Source organism: Lagopus muta, chromosome 12 (assembly GCF_023343835.1).
Source record: "Lagopus muta isolate bLagMut1 chromosome 12, bLagMut1 primary, whole genome shotgun sequence".
Taxonomy (NCBI): Eukaryota; Metazoa; Chordata; class Aves; order Galliformes; family Phasianidae; genus Lagopus; species Lagopus muta.
Genome location: NC_064444.1, coordinates 5,792,129 through 5,814,984, shown reverse-complemented (window position 1 = coordinate 5,814,984; position 22,856 = coordinate 5,792,129). Strand labels below are relative to the sequence as shown.

The 22,856-nt window shown below is 35.7% G+C and overlaps 1 protein-coding gene across 3 annotated transcripts in view; it reads left to right on the top strand.

Annotated features, from left to right (window-relative positions):
• WWOX (WW domain containing oxidoreductase) overlaps positions 1-22,856 on the top strand; it is a 468,578-nt gene that overhangs the window by 16,481 nt on the left and 429,241 nt on the right. For all 3 annotated transcript variants that reach the window (XM_048959036.1, XM_048959035.1, XM_048959037.1), the window contains exon 5: positions 7,493-7,599. In XM_048959036.1, the coding sequence (XP_048814993.1) occupies positions 7,493-7,599 (107 nt within the window). The remainder of the gene's footprint in view (positions 1-7,492; positions 7,600-22,856) is intronic.

Here is a 22,856-nt window from a genome sequence, read left to right as displayed (position 1 = left end):
GTTGTGTTAATGCCTGCAAATGGTTTTAGAATTGGTGGGAAAAAAGCTGCTGTATGGTAACTTATGTTGGGCACTGAAAAAGTATTCAGGCAGATTGTTTGGAGTTTGCTAGAAGCTTGATCCTATCATTTAATAGATGAAAAGCAAGATCAGGTATTAAGACTGAGGCTTCTCTCTTATAGCAGTGTATAATATTGACACAGTTTTGGCATTAGTTGAAATGGAAAATTTGTATCTGAGTCCTCTTTGACTGAGATTTCTGATAGCGGATGTACATCTGATGGAAGGAGCAGGTATCAAAGATAAAAAGGGGTTCCACAGTTAGTTCTTAACCTGCAATTCTCCTTCTCTTTTGTCTAATTCCTTGCCAATGTTCAGGCACCTAACAGAGCTAGCAACTGAGAAATCTGATTGATCTATGCAGTTTTGACTTTGTTTCCTACTGTGTTTTAATGAAGTTTGTTTAAGAACATCAAAGTCTGTTCAAATTTGCAGCTTTTTAAGAGTCAGTGTCTTTCTGTATTTTAGGGACAGACATCTAGTGGTCTATGGGAATTACACAACTAAAATAAGGTCCTATGGGAACTTGAGTCTGTATGCAATATGTATACCTTTCACAGGACAGTCTGTTCTGAACTGGAACCCTTGACTGTTACTGCAATACCTGCACTGAATTGTAACACTTTACAACATGAGAGATAGGAAATGTGGTTTTGAATCTAAGCTAAACTGGGCCTTTGATAGCTGATATAGCTGTCAGTATTAAGTTTTAACAGAGCTAAAGAGATTGAAGTCCCTGCTGTGTTCGTGTGCTGAGTTTTTGAAGTGGATTGGTAGCAGTCTTTCAGCAGTAGAACAACAGTAGATACCAGATCCGACTCCAATTTTGTGGCTCTTAGCTGTGGCATATTTGTAATGTTTACGCTTTGTCATTACTTTTTATTTGCTTTATTTGTCTTCAGTTATTCAGTTACCTTTCTTTGCCTCGTATAATAGATTTTTAAATTTGTTTTAGAGGAACAGAGTCACAAATCTTAAAAATATCATCAACATAAGAGCATTTTTCATGTTTGTCCAATGTTATAATCCCTTCAGATCAAAGTATCTTGAGTTCTGCCAATGATAATGGCAATACACTTCTTATTGGGAATAACTTTTTAATTGCCAAGAACAGTATATTGCAAAGTATGGTATGTAATGAGTTCATATTTGTAAGTTGGCTGGATGGAAAACAGAACTCAATCCGTTAGTCATCCTGTTAATTTTGGTTGGCTTTTTCAGCGGGTTGTGGCTCCAAGAAAAATAGCTTTGTCCAATTCATACACAAAAGGAGAGGCAGGAAGATCTACCTGTCATATAACATCACACTTCTAAATGAAGAAATCAGTATGTGTTGTTACCATTGCCTGCAAATACATTGAAGCAAAGGTAGTATTAATATTTCGTGTTAATTGCTTTTTAAAAAACTTAGTCTGTTAGTATTTTGGTGTTTTATTTGCTTGCAAGCTTTCATTTGTAGCAACTTTAATAGTGTCTCTCTAAAACTTTATCCTAAATACTTGTATTGAAGCAGTACAGTTGTGGCCAAATGATTCTGATACGTGGTGGTTTTGGGGCTTTGAAAATTTGGTAATGTGATGATTTACATATGGCTGCCATCACTCCAAATCGATGTGAGGTGCCCTTAAGCTACTAACACAGGCAAAGATGATCTTGATTGCAAAAGATTCTTCCCTAAATCACATGTTGTTGTTGCAGCATGCAACCAGAAGAGAAGTTTATGTAACTTCAAAATTCACATCACTTCGGCATGTTTGAATCTGTTTCATTCTGTCTATTGCATGAGCACACTGGGTTTGTTTCAGTAATACTTAGCTCTTTCAAGTTGAAGTAAATCTAGGGCTGCATAGGAGAAAAGTATTTTCCATTTATATATTGTTTTCTTGATCAAATCTCAAAAGACAAAAGCATCTAGTTTGTTTGCTGAGATACCAGCAGAGGAGCTGTATTTTGGATTGTGAAGATGACTTGTTCAAAGTTCTCGGTATTTAACCTTCTCACAATTTATTCTTCTTCGTAGTAAAACTGGATTTGAATTGTCTTTATTGTGTTAAAAAATATACATATTTAAAAAAAAAATCACATGTGGATTCTGAAAATTAACACACTTCACTTTGCAAATCTGTTTATAAAGAACTTGAAAGATGTGTACTGCAATTTAGAATGTAACGTGAAAGTTTGTGAACAATGTAAGTGGAAAAACAAACTGGCCAAAGCTGTGAAAATAATATAAATGTTTAATGAGATAAAATGTTTGTGCTCACAAAATTAGTTGGTTTTCACTTTTCTGCAGTCCATAAATAACGTGCTATGCTATGAAAGACCAGGAACACGTAACACACAGGCTAATGCATTTCACTTTCAATTCCGTAAGTATTTTGTTCATTTATTTGATCTTGCTATGTTTACAGTAGTGGAAGGTAAGAAGGCTTTCTTCTGGAATTCCTTGTGGTTTACATTCAGACGGCCTGTGACATAGGGCTCAAGAAAGGCTGGAGTTGTGACAGCTTGAAATTGTTACTGCAGCACATGGGAAGAACCTCAGGGCCTCCAGAACTCTTCTATCAATGGAGAGAAGGGAAGAAATCATTTTCAAGAAGCTAAAGGCAAACAAACCCTGTAGGCTTTTAAATAAGAGGACTGAGCTTTTGGAAAGAAAGATGTCAACTCTGCTGTTCATGTGTGCTGTAAGTGACAGATCCAGTGTTTTGTGGAGTGTTTCAGAGAAGGCAGAGAAGCTGAAAGTCTTGCAGTCTGAAATGTTTCTGAATTTCTTTTTGTGTATTCAAAATTTCCTATCTATGTTTAGAATAAAAACAAAACAAAACAAAAAAAATGCTAAGAAAGCTACTTCCAAACATTTAAATGCCTGCTGCAAATTCTTTACAAAGTCCTCTACAAGCTAATGGTAAGTGGGTTCTGTAGTGCCCCTTAATTAATAAATCATCAGATCACTTTTCCACTCAATGAATTATTTTCTTTGTTTTATAGAGGAGGTTGTACTGTGTGACAGACCCATACACTCACTTGGCTTACGTTGAGTTGGCATTAATTGAACAATGCATACTGCTCATTAATTGAGACCATTAGCTGAAAATCTGTCCCCAAATTCACTGACAGAAGTCAATTGTGGGTAGACAAAGTGAGAGTATGGTGTTGAAAAATCATAGACTATGAAAAATGAAATCCGATGCTAGTTCTTGAGTCTTTGATGTAAATAAAGGGCTGAAAGGTTTTAAATGCCTGGAGGAAATCTCATACACTTACTGTTCAGGTAGCTCTTATTAATTCTACTATCAGTCTTTAATGTTCTCTGCTGATGTGAAAAGCTGTGCTATAGTATTTACTTAATGTAGCTCTGAAACAGGGTTGTCATTTCAGAGTGTCAAATTAGAACTCGTTAAGGAACAGGAGCAGTGACCTCAGAAAGCTCATACCTCTCAAAATTTCCAGAGTAATCACTTGAAATTTATCTTAGTTTTAGAAAATGTTTGCTGAACAATATATTGTATTTAAAATTTAAATATAATGTGGTTGCTTTCCGGCATATATATTGTTCTCCTGTCACATTTTGGGAAGCATTTACCTTGTTTTTTGTAACCGGCAATCCTTAATGTTCATGTGCATTCTTATGTGCTGTGTTTTTAATGAGGTTTTACATGCTTTTAAATAAACAAACAAAAACACTAAGAACCAAAACCCAGCCCAGCAACAACAACCCCTGAAATAACAAACTCACAAATAATATGTAATGGGTGATGATGCAGTATGTTCTCTATGAAAGGGTATTCAAGTTTTTAACTTTGCAAGTAAAATTATTTTAAGAAGTGTTTGGGTTCTTTTGAACTCTGTGAGTTACTCTTATGGGTGGAATTGAGGTTGTTTTATTCCATCAACAATGCACTTCCTTCACATAATTATGTAAATTTCTCTTTTTATTTATCCTGCTATGACTCTTCTTGAATGTTTGTTTTATATTTGTGATTTAACTTTGTTGTATGAAACCACATTGAACATGTATTTTGATTAATGTATTTTCTCTCAGACAAGTAAGGTTTCTCTTCCTAGAACTTGAATGGTTTTGTACTTAAAATACTCAGTCCCTGTATGAGGCTTAGGTTTTAAAATGGTTTACTGTGTGTTGAAAACACTGCTCCATTTTGCTGAAGCACAAATAGTTTTGGTGAACTTGATTTAACAGCATGAGTCTGTTGATAACTTTTCCACTATTTTAGAAGCTTCTCTCCCTTTCTGTTATGTATGTGACACTGAAGGAGGAAAGAAGGGTTAAATTCTGCAGGAGAAACAAAGAGCTAAAGCTATAAGAAGGGCTTGAAAACCAAGATACTTCCTAAATCTTACTTCAGGAATTTTAGTTTGAAATTGCAGTTTTCTAAGCTCCTGCCTAGTTACTTGATAAAGTGTGAAGCTAATTAATTTCACTGCTTATTAGGAGCTTTCAGACTATTTAGATCTATTTTAAGGACATATCTAAAAATGCTGCCCTCTTGAGAGAGCTGAGCAATTCAATAGGTAGTTCTAACTTAATCCCTAGTGAATTCTATGATGCAGTCATCATGTTGCCTCTTATTCTTGATAGTTTTCATGCCGTAGACAGTCTGGAAAGATTGTGCTTCACACAAACTAGGAGAAAGAAAGACCAAGTCATAATGGTTATATGCAATCCCAAACAAAGCTAATAATTCGGTCGCTGAATTGGAGTAATTGTGTGGTTTGGGATACCTGGATTTATTTTTCTCTCTTTGCACAAATCTAACTGTTCTAAATACAGTTTGTGTATGAATGAGTTAGTAATTTATAATATGAACATAACAAATGTTGTGGTGATGGATCCATCACCACTTGACCTGTGGATGAATTTTGAATGGAAGGAGGGACTGCTGGTTAAAAATTCAACCGGAGGGTTTTTAAGCACTTAATTTCGTGGAAAGATTCAGAATGCATCTGCCTGTGGGTGAAGAATAATCCTCTGGTGGAGCCAAGAGGAGTAAGTACTAGAGGGAGGGTTTTAGTCACTGGCTTTGCAAGAAAAATCAAAGTGGTATTATTAACTGAATTTGGAGTTTGTAATTAGTTCAATTTCAGTCATTTTCAGTTTAATTTATAATCAAGTTATTAACCGTAAATGAGAATGACATGGAATTTATTATTTTGTGCAAAGTGTGACATGGGATGTGGTTAGCTAAACATCATCATACCCAGCAAATTAAAATGGCTGTCTTTGTATAACAGTACAGTAAATATTCCAGGCATTTCTCTAGTTTTAGTAATATGGTAGGATGTGAAGAACGCAGTGTTTTCTTTTGTGCAAAACAGGAAGCATACAGTTAGCTAATAGTGCTGTGGTACAATATGTCTTACTTCAGTTATATGAAAAATTCTAATTAAATACACTTAAAGTAGAATTAGGAACAGAGGAAATCTTTGCACATACTGTAGCTGAATTCATGTGCATGCAGTGAATTACCCAGGTAATTAAAGCTGCTTGGTACAATGAATGGCTTTAAAAGAGATGGAAGAAAATTACTTGGACTTAAATACCATAAGTATGTAATTGCAGAAAATGGTCTAAATTTGTCTTGGTGTCTCTTGTTTCTATAATGGAAGTTACATCTTATGCTCTGAGTTTTGTTGCTCCAGGGTGTTTTGAAAGTGAGATAGCCTATCTTAATAGGTTTTTTTGGTAAACAAATTTTAAAATGAAAACATGAACATGCTTTAAATATTATAAAGCTAAAACAAATACCTCTTCTCCTTGACTTATTCACATGCTTAAATTGCTGGGCATTTCAGTTTGATTCTTCATTTTCTAGTTTAAGCTTGTCTAATTTGAACTCATTAAGTTATGTTATGCTTCTTTCAAAGAGTTCCATTGTTAGAGTTCTCCATGGAAATGGGCACCCAGTGGTACTATTGAATAGATCACAAACATGGAATAGCTCACCCCAATAGAAACCTAGTTTCTGGCTCAAGTCTCTGTGCTTTATAAGCTTTCTGTGCTCCCAAGAACTCATCAGTCTCCTGTTGTAAATTGTCACAGATCTTTCTAATTAAATAAAGTTTATCTTGGACTGGCTTCTAGGCAGCTTTTCATTAATGAATTGGGCAGCAAAACAGCGCTCACTTGCATAGCTTGCATATGATGCAGAGGTGGATAGCTGCAGCTCTTGGTGGATAATTCCATAGTTTGAATTGATCTCATTAAATTCAAGACAGTTCCAAATTAACAAATGGAAATTAATCTGAAGTGCCTTTTTGGAAAGGAGAAATTAAGTTCCCAGATTGAGAACAGGGAAGAACTGATTAATAGTATTGCCAACAAGTTTATAAAGAGGCTTAGAAATTCACTGTATATTTTTCCTGTGTGTGTGAAAGTTAAAAAAAAAAAAAAAAAAAAAGGGATATTCATTAATGCTGCACTGCAGTAAAATGTGAATTATCTTTCCTCTTGTTTCAGATTTGGAAAGAATGTGCTTGCAGACTGTCATGTCCACTGGTTTACCCAAAAGAAGGATTTTTTTTTTTTCATGGCTTAGTTTTTCATTGTGTCATCAGGTTAATCCAGTGAACCACTTAGTCTACGATACTGTACCCAGTGTATCAAAAGTGCGTAGTTGGTTATTCATGAGACAGTTGTGAGAAGTTGTTAGGCATTAAGTGGTGAAAAAATGAGGTTACTGTACCCAGATCATTTGAACAAAATCTTAGCAAAGATTTTAAACTGCTTATATAATAAAATGCTGTAGTAGATTATAATCTATCTTGGTAGAACCTAATTTTCTAAGAGATAACTGGGCAACTCTTTCCCAGGAGTGGTTTGACACTTTGGTATTTCTCTTGTCTGCACTTTTTGGCAGAAGTGTCTGACAGGTTGGGTATGCTGTGAAGAAGGAGTGATTACCTCCATGTGATTTTTACTGTTGGTCCCTCTGGGTGATCACTGCTGCCACAGGTGGCTCTCAAACTGATGAGCCAAAGGCTAAATGCATCTGTAGCACCTGGAACTTGGTCTTACAATACTCTTTCACTTTCACTGTGCTCTTGCCAGACATAACAGGTTTGTAGTGTTACTATTCAGGCTTATTCCTGCTTATCCCTCCCAGTCAAGCAAGTAAGGAATTAAGTAGAGTTCTACTTTGTTAACTGATGAAGGTAGAAAGAGAAATTGGAATCTGTGTTTTGAAGTTCCCAAGCCTGTCGAGCAGAACGTATGCAACTGTAGTCCTGCTTAAAGTGATCTGTACTTCTTTCTCTGTACTTGGAGCAGCTGGGTCCAGGTGACCAGCAAGCTTACAGTCAGGCAGCAGGTAGTGTTAGAGTACTTCAGTATGTGCCTCACCTGTTCTTCTAATGATATAGCTCTCTTTTGTTACTGAGATATGTTTCTGACTGGGAAAATGTTTTATCGTAGGTTTTGAAACGGCCAAGTCTCTTGCGCTGCATGGGGCTTACGTTATCCTGGCCTGCAGAAATATGTCAAGAGGCAACGATGCTGTACAGCGCATTCTTGAGGAATGGGTAAGTGAATGCTTATAATGTCCAACATTAAACTGTGTTTGTCAGTATATGGATTCTTTTTTGATGCACAAGCAGTTAAATAGGTACTTACGTTGCCATGGAAGAATCTAAGGAAAAGGGCATTTGTCTTGCTTTGTAATATACTGTTTGGTCACTTCTGCTTCAGTGGTGGTGATTTTTCATTTCATGTGATTGTGCTGGATTGTAAGGCTTGACATATTGTTATATAAGAATATACAAAAGCTTTGTAAGTTTGAAAGAACCACTGAGGCGCACTGCATAGTTCAAAGGACAGGGTAATTCCAGAACCAAAGTCTGTAACAAGCTGAAGGAGAATGTACTCACGGAGGTATCAGACAGCCATTTGTTTGCCTGCAGTTTTTGTACTATAGGAGATTACGTGGAATCATACTTCTCAAAAAACAAAGGGGTTTTTTTCCTTTCCCTGTCCATCAGGCAGAACCACTGCTGCAGGTAGTTTGTCTCAATTCCTTCACATCTCTTCCCTCTTTCATTTATTTTTCTTCCATTTTGTTACACAAATACAAGCCCCTTAGTACCTTCTATTCCCTTCTTTCTCTCCTCCTTCTAGCTCTCCTCTCCCTACTTTTTTGGGAGATCTTCTAAGGCCCTTATTTTAATGTGTCCAGTGTTCTTAATTTATTCCTTATACAAACATTTACTTGCTAGTAAGGCTAGTTTTGTCCAAGCTTGTTTTGATTGCTGTCTTCAGGAGTTAATCTGTTGACACAGTTCTGTATGCTCTAAGTAATAAACTGTAGGGTCAAGTTCTTGGAATTTTATTTCTGTCCTGCTAGAATTACAGTGATAAATGTTCTAGCTCTGTTTCTCAATCTCTGAAAATATTTTGGCTGCTCCCAGAGGATATGGAGGAACATCAGTATTATTAATATTTACACATAGTTAGTCTACAGATATTTATTAGCAAGCATTGTTTGTTTTGCACTTAACTTTCTAAACAAGTAATGCTTATAATGCTGCTAACTTTTGTAACCACAATTTTCTTCAAGAAACAAAATCTTTGGCTTTAGATATTTTTCTCTTGCTCGGAAGATATTAACGACATACAGTAAAGAATTGAGAAGCAAAACAATCTTTTCCTTACTTCACATTTAAGGCTATCTTTTTGTTTGCTTCAAAGGTGTGAAATTCTAAGAGAATTCCTTTATGGGTGAGCGTAGGGCATAAGGCTTCAAGTTTTGCCTGTCTGTTGCCTTGCACTGGGAGATATTCTGCTGGCTGATCCTTGGAGGTGTTCAAGGCCGGGTTGGATGAAGCCCTGGGCAGCCTCATCTATTGCCTGATGTAGTGGTTGGCAAAGCTGCCTGTGGCATGGGGTTGGAACTAGATGATCTCTGGGATTCCTTCCAACCCAAGCCATTCTATGATTTTTTTCTTTTTTAATTTAGGATAATAGATACTCAGCACTCTTTTATTTTAGTGTGTAATACCATAAAATACCACACTGCTCCCTTAATTCTAAGCTTATCTTAAGCATTTTGAAGGCTGTGAGAATTTAGGAGTACTAGTTTTAGGGCTTGTATTGCTTCACCAGAAGTTAATGAATTTGTAATTGAATGAAGATCACTGAATTTCAAATGACTTCAGAAACACTACACTTATTTACTAACAGTTTTCAAATTCTAATTGTTCAGAAAATAATCTCATCTGTAAACTGGGTAGCTGGAAGACCTTCAATGCATCTTTGTAATGGCTTTGTTGTTGTTTATTAAGAGGGACTAATTAACTTTGATTATTGCGCTAATATTATGGCACTTTGACAGTCCTTCAGATTTATGACTCTGGGAAAATAAACAAATGAAATGCAGGTGCTGGAGCAGAAAGAATAAGTTATTACTGAACTTTAATTACTTGGAATGTGTAACCAGGAGAGAATTAGTTGATGAATTACAAGAAGCTTAAAATTTACATCGAATTGTAAGCAATCTTGAGGAAAACACAGAACTTGCCCTGTTTATTGAAAACAGAGACAAAGATTAATTTGGTTAATTGATACTAATATTAAAATATTGACGTAAAATATTATTTTTTAGCCTATAGATGTCAGAACAGACCAGGAAGTTATTAATAGGTAATTCTTTCCTAAAATTAGGATTCCAGAAAAATGTTAACATCATATGTTATAAGGTTCAGATGAATTCTCAAAGTTTGGCTGGAAGTACTGTTCTATAAAGGACTTCAAAATATCCACAGTATTTTGTCTTGGTCCTAGGGAAAGCAAAATAATTAAAAGGAAATGGGTTTACTTGAGCTTTACTTTTCAATTTGGAATCAATTTAATAAATAAATAAATAAAGCCGTTTAAGATGCAGCCTTACAAAGCTTCATGTTCATTTTGCTCAGTGTTTTTGGCAGCAGTTGTGCTACCTGCTTGCATTGAATTTGTTTCTGAGCTGTGCTATAAATACAGTCTTTGTCCAATATGTTGAAGCATAGAAATTTGTTTAATAAGCGCCTGCTTTTCAACTGAATGTCCAAACCCAAATTTACTTCTAATATGCAGAAGTACATTTTTACAACTTGAAAAGTTGCTGCTGTGTGGAATGCTAGTGTCCTAATTGTCCTAAAAGTGCTTCAAGTGTACTGTGTTAGAAATAAAATAGGTACTTCTGTAATTATAGCAAAAATATTACCAAAAGCCATGTGCATGCTGTGCTGGCTCTTCTGTGGGACAGCATGCCTTAAAACTTGAGGTTTAAATTTCTGACAGAGAATGTTTCCTTTTTTATGCCTTTTGTTATCTCATGGAACATCTGTGATTCCTTATGAAAGAAGTAACTAGAGCTCTTTGCAAGAAGACAAAAGACTGAAAAATATATAAACTGACATTGTTACAATTTGGTACCACTATCTAGTTGATGATCTGTATGAAAATAAAGCCACGAAACTTGCACAAGGTCTGCTCTGAAAGTAATGCCTCCTATTTTATTATCTTTTCCCACAATGTTAGAGGTGGATGTTGGTGGTATGGCTGTAGAGGATGAACCTTCCACCAATATTCCCTTCCATTTTGTTGCCGTGTGACACATGGCAGCAGTGGGGCAGACTGACAAAATGGTGTCTGACATGGAAGTGCAGATGCAGCAAAGAGAGGAAACTGAATTTCTCCATGCAGAAAAGATGGCACCCATTGACATTCATAGCTTGCTGAATGTTTATGGAGCACAACGAGGCAGTGGGTGGTGAATTTCAGCAGCAGCGACAGCAGCAATGGGTCACCTCCACTGGTACAGACTGTTATGAATGCAGCATGCAGCTCTTGTTCATTGCTGTCAAAAATGCAGAATTAATGATGGTGAACATGCTGAAAATAGCATGTTGTAGCAGAGAATTTTCTCTATCAAATAGTGTTACTGTGTTCTTTGTATCTGTTGTTTATTTCAATAGAAACTACAGGAGGCATTACTTTTGAAGTGAACTACATGGTAAAAGCTGAAAAGTAAGGTTATGTGTGAAAATTGGAAAGCAACATGCACCAAAAATCCAGCTATTAGGATTTAGAGAAAGAAGGAGGAATGATGAGAGAAATCATTTTTTTCCTATTATTCTGGATTTTTCAAAATAAGTTTTCATTGATCTTATTTGACTACTGGAGACAAATCTAGAAAACTGATCTTAATAATCTATGTCAAAAAAGCTGCTTTATAGAAAGTTTGAGCTTCCTGTGCAAGGGTGAGCCATAGAAACCTGCAAATTACTTTAGATAACTGGCATTTATTTGCAAGATTCAGTTATTTTCCTACTGAAGTGGATTTTTTTGCTAATGTTGCAAATAGAGAGGTAATTGCTTTGTGTGTAAAGCATTGTGACAAGTTTTAATGTAACTGATGTAGCTAGTCTGTCATATATAATTTTTTTAGAAAGGTATATTATACTTGTACAATGTCTTTAAATGTATAGAGAAAATGCAAGAGAAAGTGTATAAAAGCAGATAAGAGAGAGATCAGTATAGCTTTACAGTTGATATCTTAAAAATGAATGTTGTTCATGCACGATGACATTCCAAATCAATTTAAAACTGTTTGATAATTTCTTGCTCAGAAAAGAGGAAATTAGAATTCTAGAGTTATGATTCATTTTAATCAGAAAGAAATTGTCAAACATAAATCTCTCCTTGAGTAGTGAAAAGGCTTGAAAGCAGCCAAGAAAAAAATATCAATACTTTGTAAAGAAGGAATGATTGTTCCAATTCGTAGCTTAATTGACTTCAAGGCTTAATGAAAAACACTGCAGGGCTGTTTGTACACATAGATGCTTTGACAAACATTGAAATCTGTGCTTCAGGAAGAGAAGCTAGGTAATTTGTTTTACATTATTATTGATACAGTTTTCTAATTGACTATGAGTAAGATGGTGGGATAGGACTGCATAGCTCATGATGTTAGCAGTATTCTCAAGAAAGTTCTTAAGAGAACAAATAATAAAATGTTTCATAAATCACAGTTTTTCTTGCCAGGAAGCCCTCGTTTATTTACTCCTGTCAAATAGTCTCTGAAATAGATATTAAAAGATAAATTGCAAGTTAAATATATCACATTAAAAAAGTATAATATTTCATTTGTTATCGTTCCTCAGTGTTAAGCCTACAGCTACACATCAAAGATGAGATTAAAATGTAAAGAGAAAATTTGGATTTCTTTTATGTGTAGAAGCTTACAAGGTATAGATGTGACGAGAAGAGAGAATGGCTGTGAAGAAAACTAACAAAGTAAACATGACTACTTGCTATATTGCTTTCCCCCAAAGTATTCTCTACCTAATGAGTGATTTATATTCTTGCTGATTAAGTAACTGAATTAAATTAAAACCTGATAACTGAGTCTTTGTACTCCAATTGTAATTTTGCAAAGAACAGAGAGATAAGAAGCAAATTGGGTGCGCTTACAGAGAACGTGGGTACAATTTTTTGTGTGTAAAGTACTCCTGGTTTCCTCCTCAAGGAAGGAAGTCTCATTACCCAAGTAGTGTTGCAGCTCCACTGGTATCTCTGGATTACTGTTCTTCATATATGTACCAAGAATACAGATAGAAACAGCTCTGTGAAATATTACTCTAATCTCTCAAAAGAAATGGATGCTAATTTGAAGAAAAACAAACCCTTTTCTATATACTGGATGTTAATTTCAGAGCTATTTCTATAGATCATCAAACTTTAATACATACCTTCCATACTGTGACTTTTGAACCAACAAAATAAGTTGTTACTGGAAATTTGCTCAAGTGGATGATACAGTGGAGTCATCTCATCCTGATTAGTAACACATGCTTATAGAAAAATGTCAAGAAGTCAGCTTCAGAAGTGTGTGAGTATGGAATGGAGCCACAGTGCAGAGCACAGAATTAGAGTTTCATAAGGGTGCGAAATAAAAGGTCTTAAATAATCTCTTTGAATGTTGTACTGTAGAGCACACATTCCTGTGAAAATATTATTTCCATTACTGTCATTTTTTGTAATAAAGAATAGTTGTGTTATAAAGTCGTTGTTATAAAGAATAGTGTTGTTTCTAAAAATGATCTTCCAAAGCTATATGTTATTAGTGCACACATCATTGCAGCATAGTATACATTCTCTGGTGCTCTGAATAGAGGCCATGCTGGAGCACCAAGGTAAAAGGAATTATCCAAACCTTGCTATGGGGAAAACCCCTTGTAGGAAGAGGCCATACGTGCTCCAATAACACATTACTGCCATTGCTGAATGTGATTTTTTTTTTTGAATGTGATACGGATCTCTTTTGAAATGAAGGAATCTTTCAATTAACTGTAATTTGAATACAATCAACCCTCATCTTACTCTCAGAGAATGGATCATGTTGGTCTTATTTAGATGTTACTGTCACTGATACTGGTTGAGAGCAGTGGGAATGATTTTGGCCTTAATGTTAAGGAGTTCAGTAAGTTCCTGGGTGGAATGTGCTCAACTGAGACACCTTGTGAAAGGGATGTGTGTTGCAAAGGTATTTTCTGGGTGCAGGTGGAAAGTAAACTATTAAATAATAGACATAATTTGAAGTAGAAGTAGCATGTATATGCAGCACTGATCAAAACTGAGTATAATACAGTCTGCTATTACACTGTTAGAGCTGGTAAGGCACTAAGGTGCTGGTAAGCAGTTGATGTAGCATTTTGAAGTCTCCTGATGTGTTATGAGGTGGCAATTTGTTCCAGTGTGCAGGTGTGTGTTGGGTCTGTAGCTATCCACGTGGAATGTCTCACCTGTCAGAGCTTTTGATCTTCTCATCTGTGAGAAATCTATGATCTTCAGCTGCTTCTGCCAGATTTGTCTAAAAACTGCAGCAAATGACTGAGTGCAGCCACTGACAAGAGCTTGAAGCTTTTGAGTGATTTGGGAGGAAATTCATGTTTTGAAAAACTCCCAGTTAAAAACATTAAACAGTTTAACCAACGTTTGCATGGATGGATTGTTAAGATCTATTTTTTGTACACTATAAACATATGGCATGAATTTGCTCTCATTACAGATGCTGAGAAAAGGGAAAGGCAAATATTTATATTACATGCATGTTTTACAGTAAAAACACTGTTCAGTTTTGTTTATACAGTTCCACTGTTACTGTTTTTATGGTTAGCAATGAAACCACTGTAAAACAGTGTCTGAATTATATAGCAGATGTGTTAAGTCCCTAACTTTCAAGGATAGGCATCCTTCTGAATACTGATGTCACTTGCACAAGAGTTGATGCACTGGCTGCAGCTGAATGGCCCCATGCCTATGTTCTCATCTGGAGTTAGCCCCACACCATTGCTGTACAACAGGCAGGGTTTTACAGTCCAGATAAATGCACTGATATCTTAAAGTAATTATGTTTGTAAAATGTAAAGCAGGCTGCTGGTCAGTGTGAGTGAATGCCAGAGGCTTTAAGGATTTGGTATACGTTTGCCAAGCATTTAAGACTTCATGTGGCTCATATTTCCAGTAAATATAGATAAATTAAAAATGTTTAATTAATGTGATGCATGTTTAATTTCTCAATTTGGTAATAGGAACTTGGAAGTATTTTGATTCTCATATACTGGATATTTGTGATTTATAGTAATGCATGGTATGTCTGAAAGTGGATTAAAAAAGGAAGAGTTCTCAAAAGAGTAGTTGTATTTTGGCTTTTATCTACATGAAAATGTCTCCAGAAATGAAAATTTTTTCGTTTTGCTAGAACATACTCAGTGTAACATGGATTTTTTTGGTATTTGCATGTGTATGGCAACGTACAGGAGAATTGCATGGTACCCCTTTCAGTTCTGTACTTTGCAGAGTTTTGCTTTTCCTTATACTTTGTACTCACTACCCTGCACAGTTGCATTGATTTCCATTGTGCTGCTGGCAAGCAAAGAATTTAGTACTAAATCTGAGTTCTCAGATCTCTGCTCTAATTTAATAAGTGAGAATTAAGGAAATATTCATAAACAGACATTGATGAATGGTCATTTAAAATTTTTTTTTTAGGAATGATTACTTCTCAGATGATGGTAACATAAATGCAGGAGAAAGTTTAGTAATGTCTGGCAAAATGTAGAAGGGAGTTTGAAGTGGTTCAAGAACTCAACTGAGTTCTTTATGTGTGTAGGAAATAAAAGAAAAGAATTTCTTTACCTTTTTATACTTTGTGGAAGAAATTGTGAGAATGTGATTAAAGTGGTGAATAAATGGTATGGAACACATAGTTTATATTCTGTCTTTAAGCTTGTGTTTCTAGGTTGGATTGGAATTTTGCGCTAATGTATGAATTCATACATGGTTTAAAATGTAATTTTGAACGATGTCGGTGTCTTACCAATATCTTTTTCTTCAGAAATTTCAGTGGAAATGTTGAGGTGATTTCTTCGTGCAGTTGGTTTCTTCAGCACAGCCATGCTGTTCTTAATCTTGAGCTATGGGTCACAAAATCCCTACCACGAGTAAAGCTTTGTAATGATACTGTTTAAATGCCGTATTAGCTTTTTAATACAAATCTTGGGTCACTCCCTCCCTCACTTTAAAACTGCATTTTATGCTTACTCTACAACTGTGCTCAATGCTACTTGCTCAACATTGTTAAAAATCTCTCTAGATACCTATCTTGAAACAAATCATAGTCTTTGTCCCTTTTAACTCGTAGGGTGGAGAGGTTTGGTGTTCTTGGTACTCTACTCACACTAGTGTGACCTGGGTTTGATTCCTGTCTGATCCTTTCTCTCCCAGAATCTATCATCCAGAACTATGTTGCATTGCTGACATTGAAAACTCCTATTTGATAGGGTCCAGGTAGATACATTCTTACATAGACTGGGTTGTATTATCACTAGCTTCTTTCTAACTGCAAGTTCGAGGTGTGTAGAAAGGGAATTAAAGTGACTGGTTATGATATTTTTTTTTTAAACCATCTTTACAATTAATCTGATTGTAACAGTAGCTTGTAATATATTCCATTAATGGAGAAGACAAGCTTAGCTTATGGTAAATACAGTACTAAGTGTTTATAGTGCATTTCATATTTTACATGATTCCCTTTATAATTCTGCTTATCTTTTCATTCTAATTCCCTAAAGGATGTATAAAAGAACCCCTAAAGAGAGTAATTACTGCTCTATTCCTTAACCAAGGCTCCTTTTGCAGAAAGAAATCTGAGCTGCTTTTTAAAGAAGGCAGTTTTAAATAAAAATGCAAATAAGCTGCTTTGTAACCACATTAATTACCCACCTAGCCTCTTATTACCATGTTTGTATTGTTTGCAAACACTATTTACAGTCGTGTGGAAATTACCATTCCTGGTCTTGAGGAAGGCTGTTGTTGGTAGGTTGTGCTTTGGAACCAATTAGAGTGAACCTTGTCTTCATTGAGGCTCATGGGAGAGAGCATAGCCTTGCAATGTCAAATAACAGCATTAACTCAGACTATACAGCCATAGTGTTGCAATTATATTATTGGCCCTCTTTTGCTTGTGCAATGAGTTTCATTCTCTGCATTTTAAAATGAACAGGCAGCATTCTGTCTTGCTAACTATTTAATATGTACTGTGATAATTTTTATGAAAGTCATGGTGAAACCCAGTGGGTCATTTTGTCCTCAAATTGGTGCTTTGCTTTAATTTTATAAAAAAATAAACGAAATACACTTATATTCAGGATCTCAAAGATTTTCATGTAATTGATTTTCACAGAGAAAAATCAGTTTTAGGAGTTATTATAAGTGAACAGAACGGGATCTCTGATAGCATTAGTTTTAAACAGGATATTTATCTGATAATAACTGAATGGTCATCAGTCTTGCAGCAACTTGCTGAAGAAACTGAATGCTTTGTGGTAAAAGGTAACTTTATTTGTCAAGCGAAACACAAACCTGTTGCTAACCTAGCATGTATTGTTCTTTCCTTGGATTCCTTGTTAGGAAGGTATAATGGTCCTTTAGGTCTTGAAGCTGCTCAGAAACCAAGACCAAAACAAAGAGATACCTCAGCAATTATGTTTTTTAGAGTTATTGGAGTTATAATTGTTTTTGGATCCCAGAGATTTTAGTTTGATTGCAGACTGCACACAGTCTGAAATGTGAATAATTTTTTTCATTGAGATTTGCTGTCTCTTAGGACTGTAAAAAGCCTCTCAATATGGTGAGTCCTTCAAAGTAGAGGAACTTTTTTTTGGTTGAGATCTGTATGGGGAAGAAAATGTAGAGTGGCATTTTCTTCCTGCTTCTGAAATTGTACTGCATGCATACGTGGTGCTGCCAGTGTGTAATAATGTTTGATGAATGTTTGCTGATTAAAAACAAAAATGTTCATATTTTTATCAATGTTTCTGTAGCATTGCATATAGCAGAATGGCAAACAACAACTCCAGCATGTTATGAAGAAGAGAATTGCTGGGTTACTAGGAGTCTTTCTAAATTCTATTTTTATTGTGACAAGTGACTAATGACACGGCATAAAGGTGCACTGGCTTGGTTCATCATCCACAATAGCATATAAAACTGAAGATAATTGTCTGGCTTATTTTGCTATAGAGCATCATAAATGATATACAACCACCTTAGATTGAGTTCAACAATAATACAGAAAACTTAGAAAGTAGACTTGTTAAGTTGAATGCTCAGAATGCACTATAAATTAGTGTGCTTATCAATGGCATTTCAAAGTCTTTTATTACTGTGAAGCCAATGCATTATGTTTTGCTTAATTTTCTGTTCTTTCTAGTTTCTACTCATCCTTTAGTCTCCTTCTTTTGTTCTTACTTTCTTTGGAAGATATTAGTTGGGGGCAGAAGAGTACTGGACTTTCCTTGAAATCACACTTCCAGCTGTGTGTGATAAGAACTATTGTTTATTCTGTGTCAAGGAGCAGTTGGTTCAAGTGAGATCTGAGTGGTTGTGATTGTTTAGGTAGGTTACAGATAGATGTAAGCACTGAACATGGTGAAAGGATATGTTGACAGAACTGAAGGGAACTGAAGCTTCGTTAGACATCCATGAGCCCTCGTGAATAGGTGGGAAAGAAAGTACGGAAAGCAATGAGGGAGAGCTTCAGGCAGGACTTGTGTTCAGATGTGGTGCCCTGAATGCTGGGAGTTCCTGTAGAAATGCTAGTCCACTGTGCTGAGGAACAGCCTGTATGCTCACCTACCTGCAGGCTCAAAATGGGAGGTCAGGAGAATTTATGTGGTAGTGAACTCTGTTCCAGGTGATGTTTATGCCTTGTGTGGTCAGGGAACTTTAAAGTTGTGCTTGGTCGTACTATTTTATCATTTTTAGGAACTGCTCATAAATGTAGTCATGTTTAATATGACATGGTTACAAACAAAGACATGAATGTATATACTCATTTCTAATTAATTTGTGTAATTATGTTTTATAATCTAGGTGTTTGCAAAGCAGAACGTGGTACACCCCATTTACTGTCTGTTGTAGCTAATAAAAAATAATAGAATGAAATAAATCTTGAAACTAACTTTAATTGTAAGTATAGATTAGCTGTAAATTATATCTTTGTTATGTTTATTTTTAATTCTGCAGCGTTGCAGGTTTGTAGAGCATACCAATTAGTGTAGTTATTCAAAGTAATGATGAGTTAATTACTGTAAATGCAGAATGTTATTTCACTGACAATTTAAAATAGAGTACTGAGTTGCATATTTTAAACGTAGAACTAGAATTGAAGGGAAAAAGCTAATAGTGTTGATAAGCAGACCAGTCGACATATCCTGTAACATTAAAGTGCCAATGTAGATAAAATAATTAAGAGTACAAAGTGTAACAACTAATGAAAGCTCAGAATCTCAACTCATACCATTATAAACATGGAAACAAATGTGGTACACCTATATATTTCACCGTGCATTAATGTATCACGTGGGAAAAGGCAGTTTGACTGAATTCATCTGAAACTGATTGCTGTACTTCTCACAGTGCTTGTGTGAGCTGCGTGAAGCCTCTCTTACCGAGCTTGTCTCTGGCTTGGTAGACATCCACGTCAGTGCTGATACCTAAGGCAGTAAGTGTTGTCAAGTTTGTTTTTCTGCGAATGTGTTTAAGGAGTAGAAAATGCCTTTAGCTTGGAGTGTTTTCCTTTCTGATGAACAGTAGTAAATCCTACCATTTTGAGAGCTGTGTAGGATACCTAGGAGAAATGAGCTGATTCACAACGTTTCCTTGAGCATACACACTGTAAGAGATATTAATAGCTTCTTTCAGCAGAGTCCCACTTAGAGTAACTTTGAAATGCAATATTTCATTCTGTCCTGGTTAAATTAACCTTAAATTTTCCTGTTAAAGTAGCATAAATATCTAGAGGAAACAGAATGCACTGTGTATATTCATACTGTAGCAGAAAAAAATGTATGGGTATGCATGGGTAACTATTACTATTTAATTTTCAGTCCAGAATCAGTTGCCTCCCAGTTGTGTGTCGACTCCGTAGTGGGAACTGGTGCCATGGAGTTCTCTGGTTGCCTATTGGAACAATGAGAGAAATATAGAAAGTTCTAGAGTCAGTTTTAGGGCAATTAGTGATAAGTTGGATTTTTACATCTGAAAGTCTTTTTTTTTCTTTTTTTTTTTCTTTTCTTTTTTTTTTTTAGCTGCAGCTTTGTAAAAGTGTTCTATTTCCAAAGAGAATTGAAATAAAAGAGAAGCTTATCTGTTTCTAGGGGAGCTGTTGGAAAAACAATTTAAAGCCCTGCTAAGACTGAGAAAAACAATGCAGAAACCTGAGAATCCCAGACACTCAGGTTCATCTATTTGATAGTGTTATGACAGAAATCATTACAGGTTTGATAGATTTACTTATAAAGACTTGCTTCAATATTTAAAGTACATCTATTCCAGCATTCCTCATTTCAAGCTCAGCTGTGGATCAAGATGAAAGAAAAATTAAATTGTATATTGAAGAGCTGTTAATTGAACTGCGCTGCATTTAGCAAGGGAGCATCAGCTTCAGGCAGTCAATACTACAGAGAATTTTTAATGTACTGTATCACTAGATTGTCAGTTTGTATTGGAGAATGCAAACAGACTGCTTCGACTCGTGATAAAACCCTGGAAACTTAAGTTGTTGAGGGGAGAAAGTGCTGTTACGCTTTGATATGATGTGACAAAGTTGTTGGTAGAAGCAGGAGTGGCATTTTTTAAAGATTAATACTAATTGGAGTATGATTGTTGATCAATTGATTCATAGGCATATGGTCTTTTAAGAAAATAGTTTTTTTTTTTTAATGGAGGCTGAGCATGTTCTACAGAATTCTCCAACTTGCACAAATGTTGCTTTGAAATTTGAGCAGCTCCAAAAGTCTCATTTAAAAATATTAGTTCTCTGCAGATATAATTCTAAAAACTAGCATATCAAAAAGCTTTAGAAATGCTTTAGAAAAATGTTATCTCTCTTTCCTAAGGCAGTGTTAATTTCTTTTGTAGTTAATCTTTTGTGCTCGAATTTAGTACATTTATAGTTAAAGATTCTTTTAACAGCTAAATTATTTAAACACGTCTTCTGGGATAACGTGGTCTGTTTGGTGTTAAGTATGAAATACTTTTTATTCCATTTTCTTCACTGATAAAAAATGAAATAACTGGAGGCATTTGTAGAACCAGAACAGATTTAGGACTATGGTGTTAGATTGAAGATGTATTATTCCAAGACACAACTTGTTACAGCTGTCATGCTTCGGGATAAGATTGTTCTTACTTTTGGTGGTCTGTACAAGGCTTCACGTCCACCTTCAGAACTACTGGCATGAGCCCAAAGCTTGCTTATTTGTGATTTACCTAATCTTACGTGTCAATCTCTGGACTACTTTTCCATACCTGTGGCAGGTTTCATGTAGTAAACTTCTAAATGCCATGATGCTGGTGCTTTGCCTTTCCTTGGAGAGGAAAGGTCTTCCTTAGAGATTGGATTTGTTTGGCTCGCCTTGGCACTCCTTTAGTGACTGGAAAGACTGGGAGTGCCATTTTCATTGTAATACCCAGCTACTGTGTGCTAAATCACAGAATCAAAGAATGGCTCTAGGTTGGAAGGGACCTTAAAGATTGTCCACTTCCTATCCCTCTGCCATGGGCAGAATTACCAGCTTCTAGATCAGGCTGCCCAAGATCCCATTTAGCCTGGCCATGAATGCCTGCAGAGATGGGAGAAGAGTTTCAGGCCACATGTGAAACTCTCGCAGTAGCAGTTTAGTAGCGGGAAGACGGTCTTCACTAGTATGAAAATCCAGATGACTTCAAATAACTTAATTTCCACATACTGTTGAGGTCTGATCAAAACGGTAAATGTATTGTGACTTCAAAAAATGAAGTGGAAAAGCAGAAAGCACTACGAGTGCTTTTTAATAACTCAGAGAAAAGTCATACTTCCTCTTAGAAGCTATAACGGCAGTACTCAAAATGCTTTTATGCAACTCAAATAAAATCACTGTGCTCTGTGAATCTTAGTTTGAATATTTTCTTCAAGTAGTAATGTCTTGCAACATATTCAGTGATTTTGCTGCACTTGTCGATGTGAGAAAGTATTTGGTAATTTGCATACAAATAATGTTTAGGAATCCTTTATATGACAGCTTGGCTATCAGAGTATTTATAGTAAATCAGAGATCAGCTTGAATTCATACAGAAATGAACTAAAATTCTTCAGTTTTATTTTCACGAAGGCAAATCTTACATCTTCTGGATAGTGTTTAGTGGAAGCCTAATTCTGAGAACCATCCTAATGTAATATTTACACAAGTAAACCTGTTCCAATGTCTAGATGAAAACCTAGACGACAAAAAAATGCAGTTTAGACAGCTATTAACAGCAGGTCTTGATAGAATGAATGTTTACTTTTATTTTTGGAAGAACTAAAGATTTCTGTTGACCTCTCTGTGAACAGAAATGACAGAACTTCTCTTGGTAGCTGGACCTACTTGGATGAGAAAAAAGGAAAATGTGGGAAGGTTAGACTGGGTTGCTACCCTGTAGCTCTAAAGTTGCTAAAGTTCAAGTGTTAACAGGCATGCTTTTTTTGTATGTAGACAGCAGTTAATTTGTGTGGAATCCTAATCTCTAGGCAATCTGATTGAGAAGCTGCATGTTACATGTTTCTTTATGCACTGTGTGGCTGCATGAGGCAATGGCTTTAAAATGTAAAAAAGCCTACAAAATGCACAGTCTGATAACAACAACAAATCTAATCTAAAGTGACAACTGGGAGACTTTCCCAGGCATTTTTCTCTTTAATGTAACATGACTTTAAATTGATGCAGCCCCACAGTGATTGAAAAACTCTCAGAGCTTGTCTCCCGTGATTACATTTCTGATCTGTACAACTTAATTTTTTAACTTGGTGAATCTCACTTTTGCGAATGAGCAGTTTGTTTATGTTTTAAGAGGATGAGTTTCAGTGATGCAAAAGCAGTGGAACGGGAGTGCAGAGTATTGCTGGTAGTGATCCTGGTCAGCAGCGTGCACCCGTTCTTTATCTGAATGACACAGAAGTCATCTGGTGCACATAAGGCACTTCTGTGTGTGCTGCTTCATACTGATTTAGTGAATTTAGTGTTAAATTGACACAATTGAAATTAAGAGATGACAAACCTTAGATAACCTTCACTCCCTGTTCCCTCGCTTGAAATGCTTTTGTAAAGGAATTGAAATCTGTTTAATGTTCTTTATATTTTGACAATGGATTCAATTATTTTTGAATGTTATTAAAAAAAAAAACAATATCTGTTGTGCACTCCTACTACAAAAACAC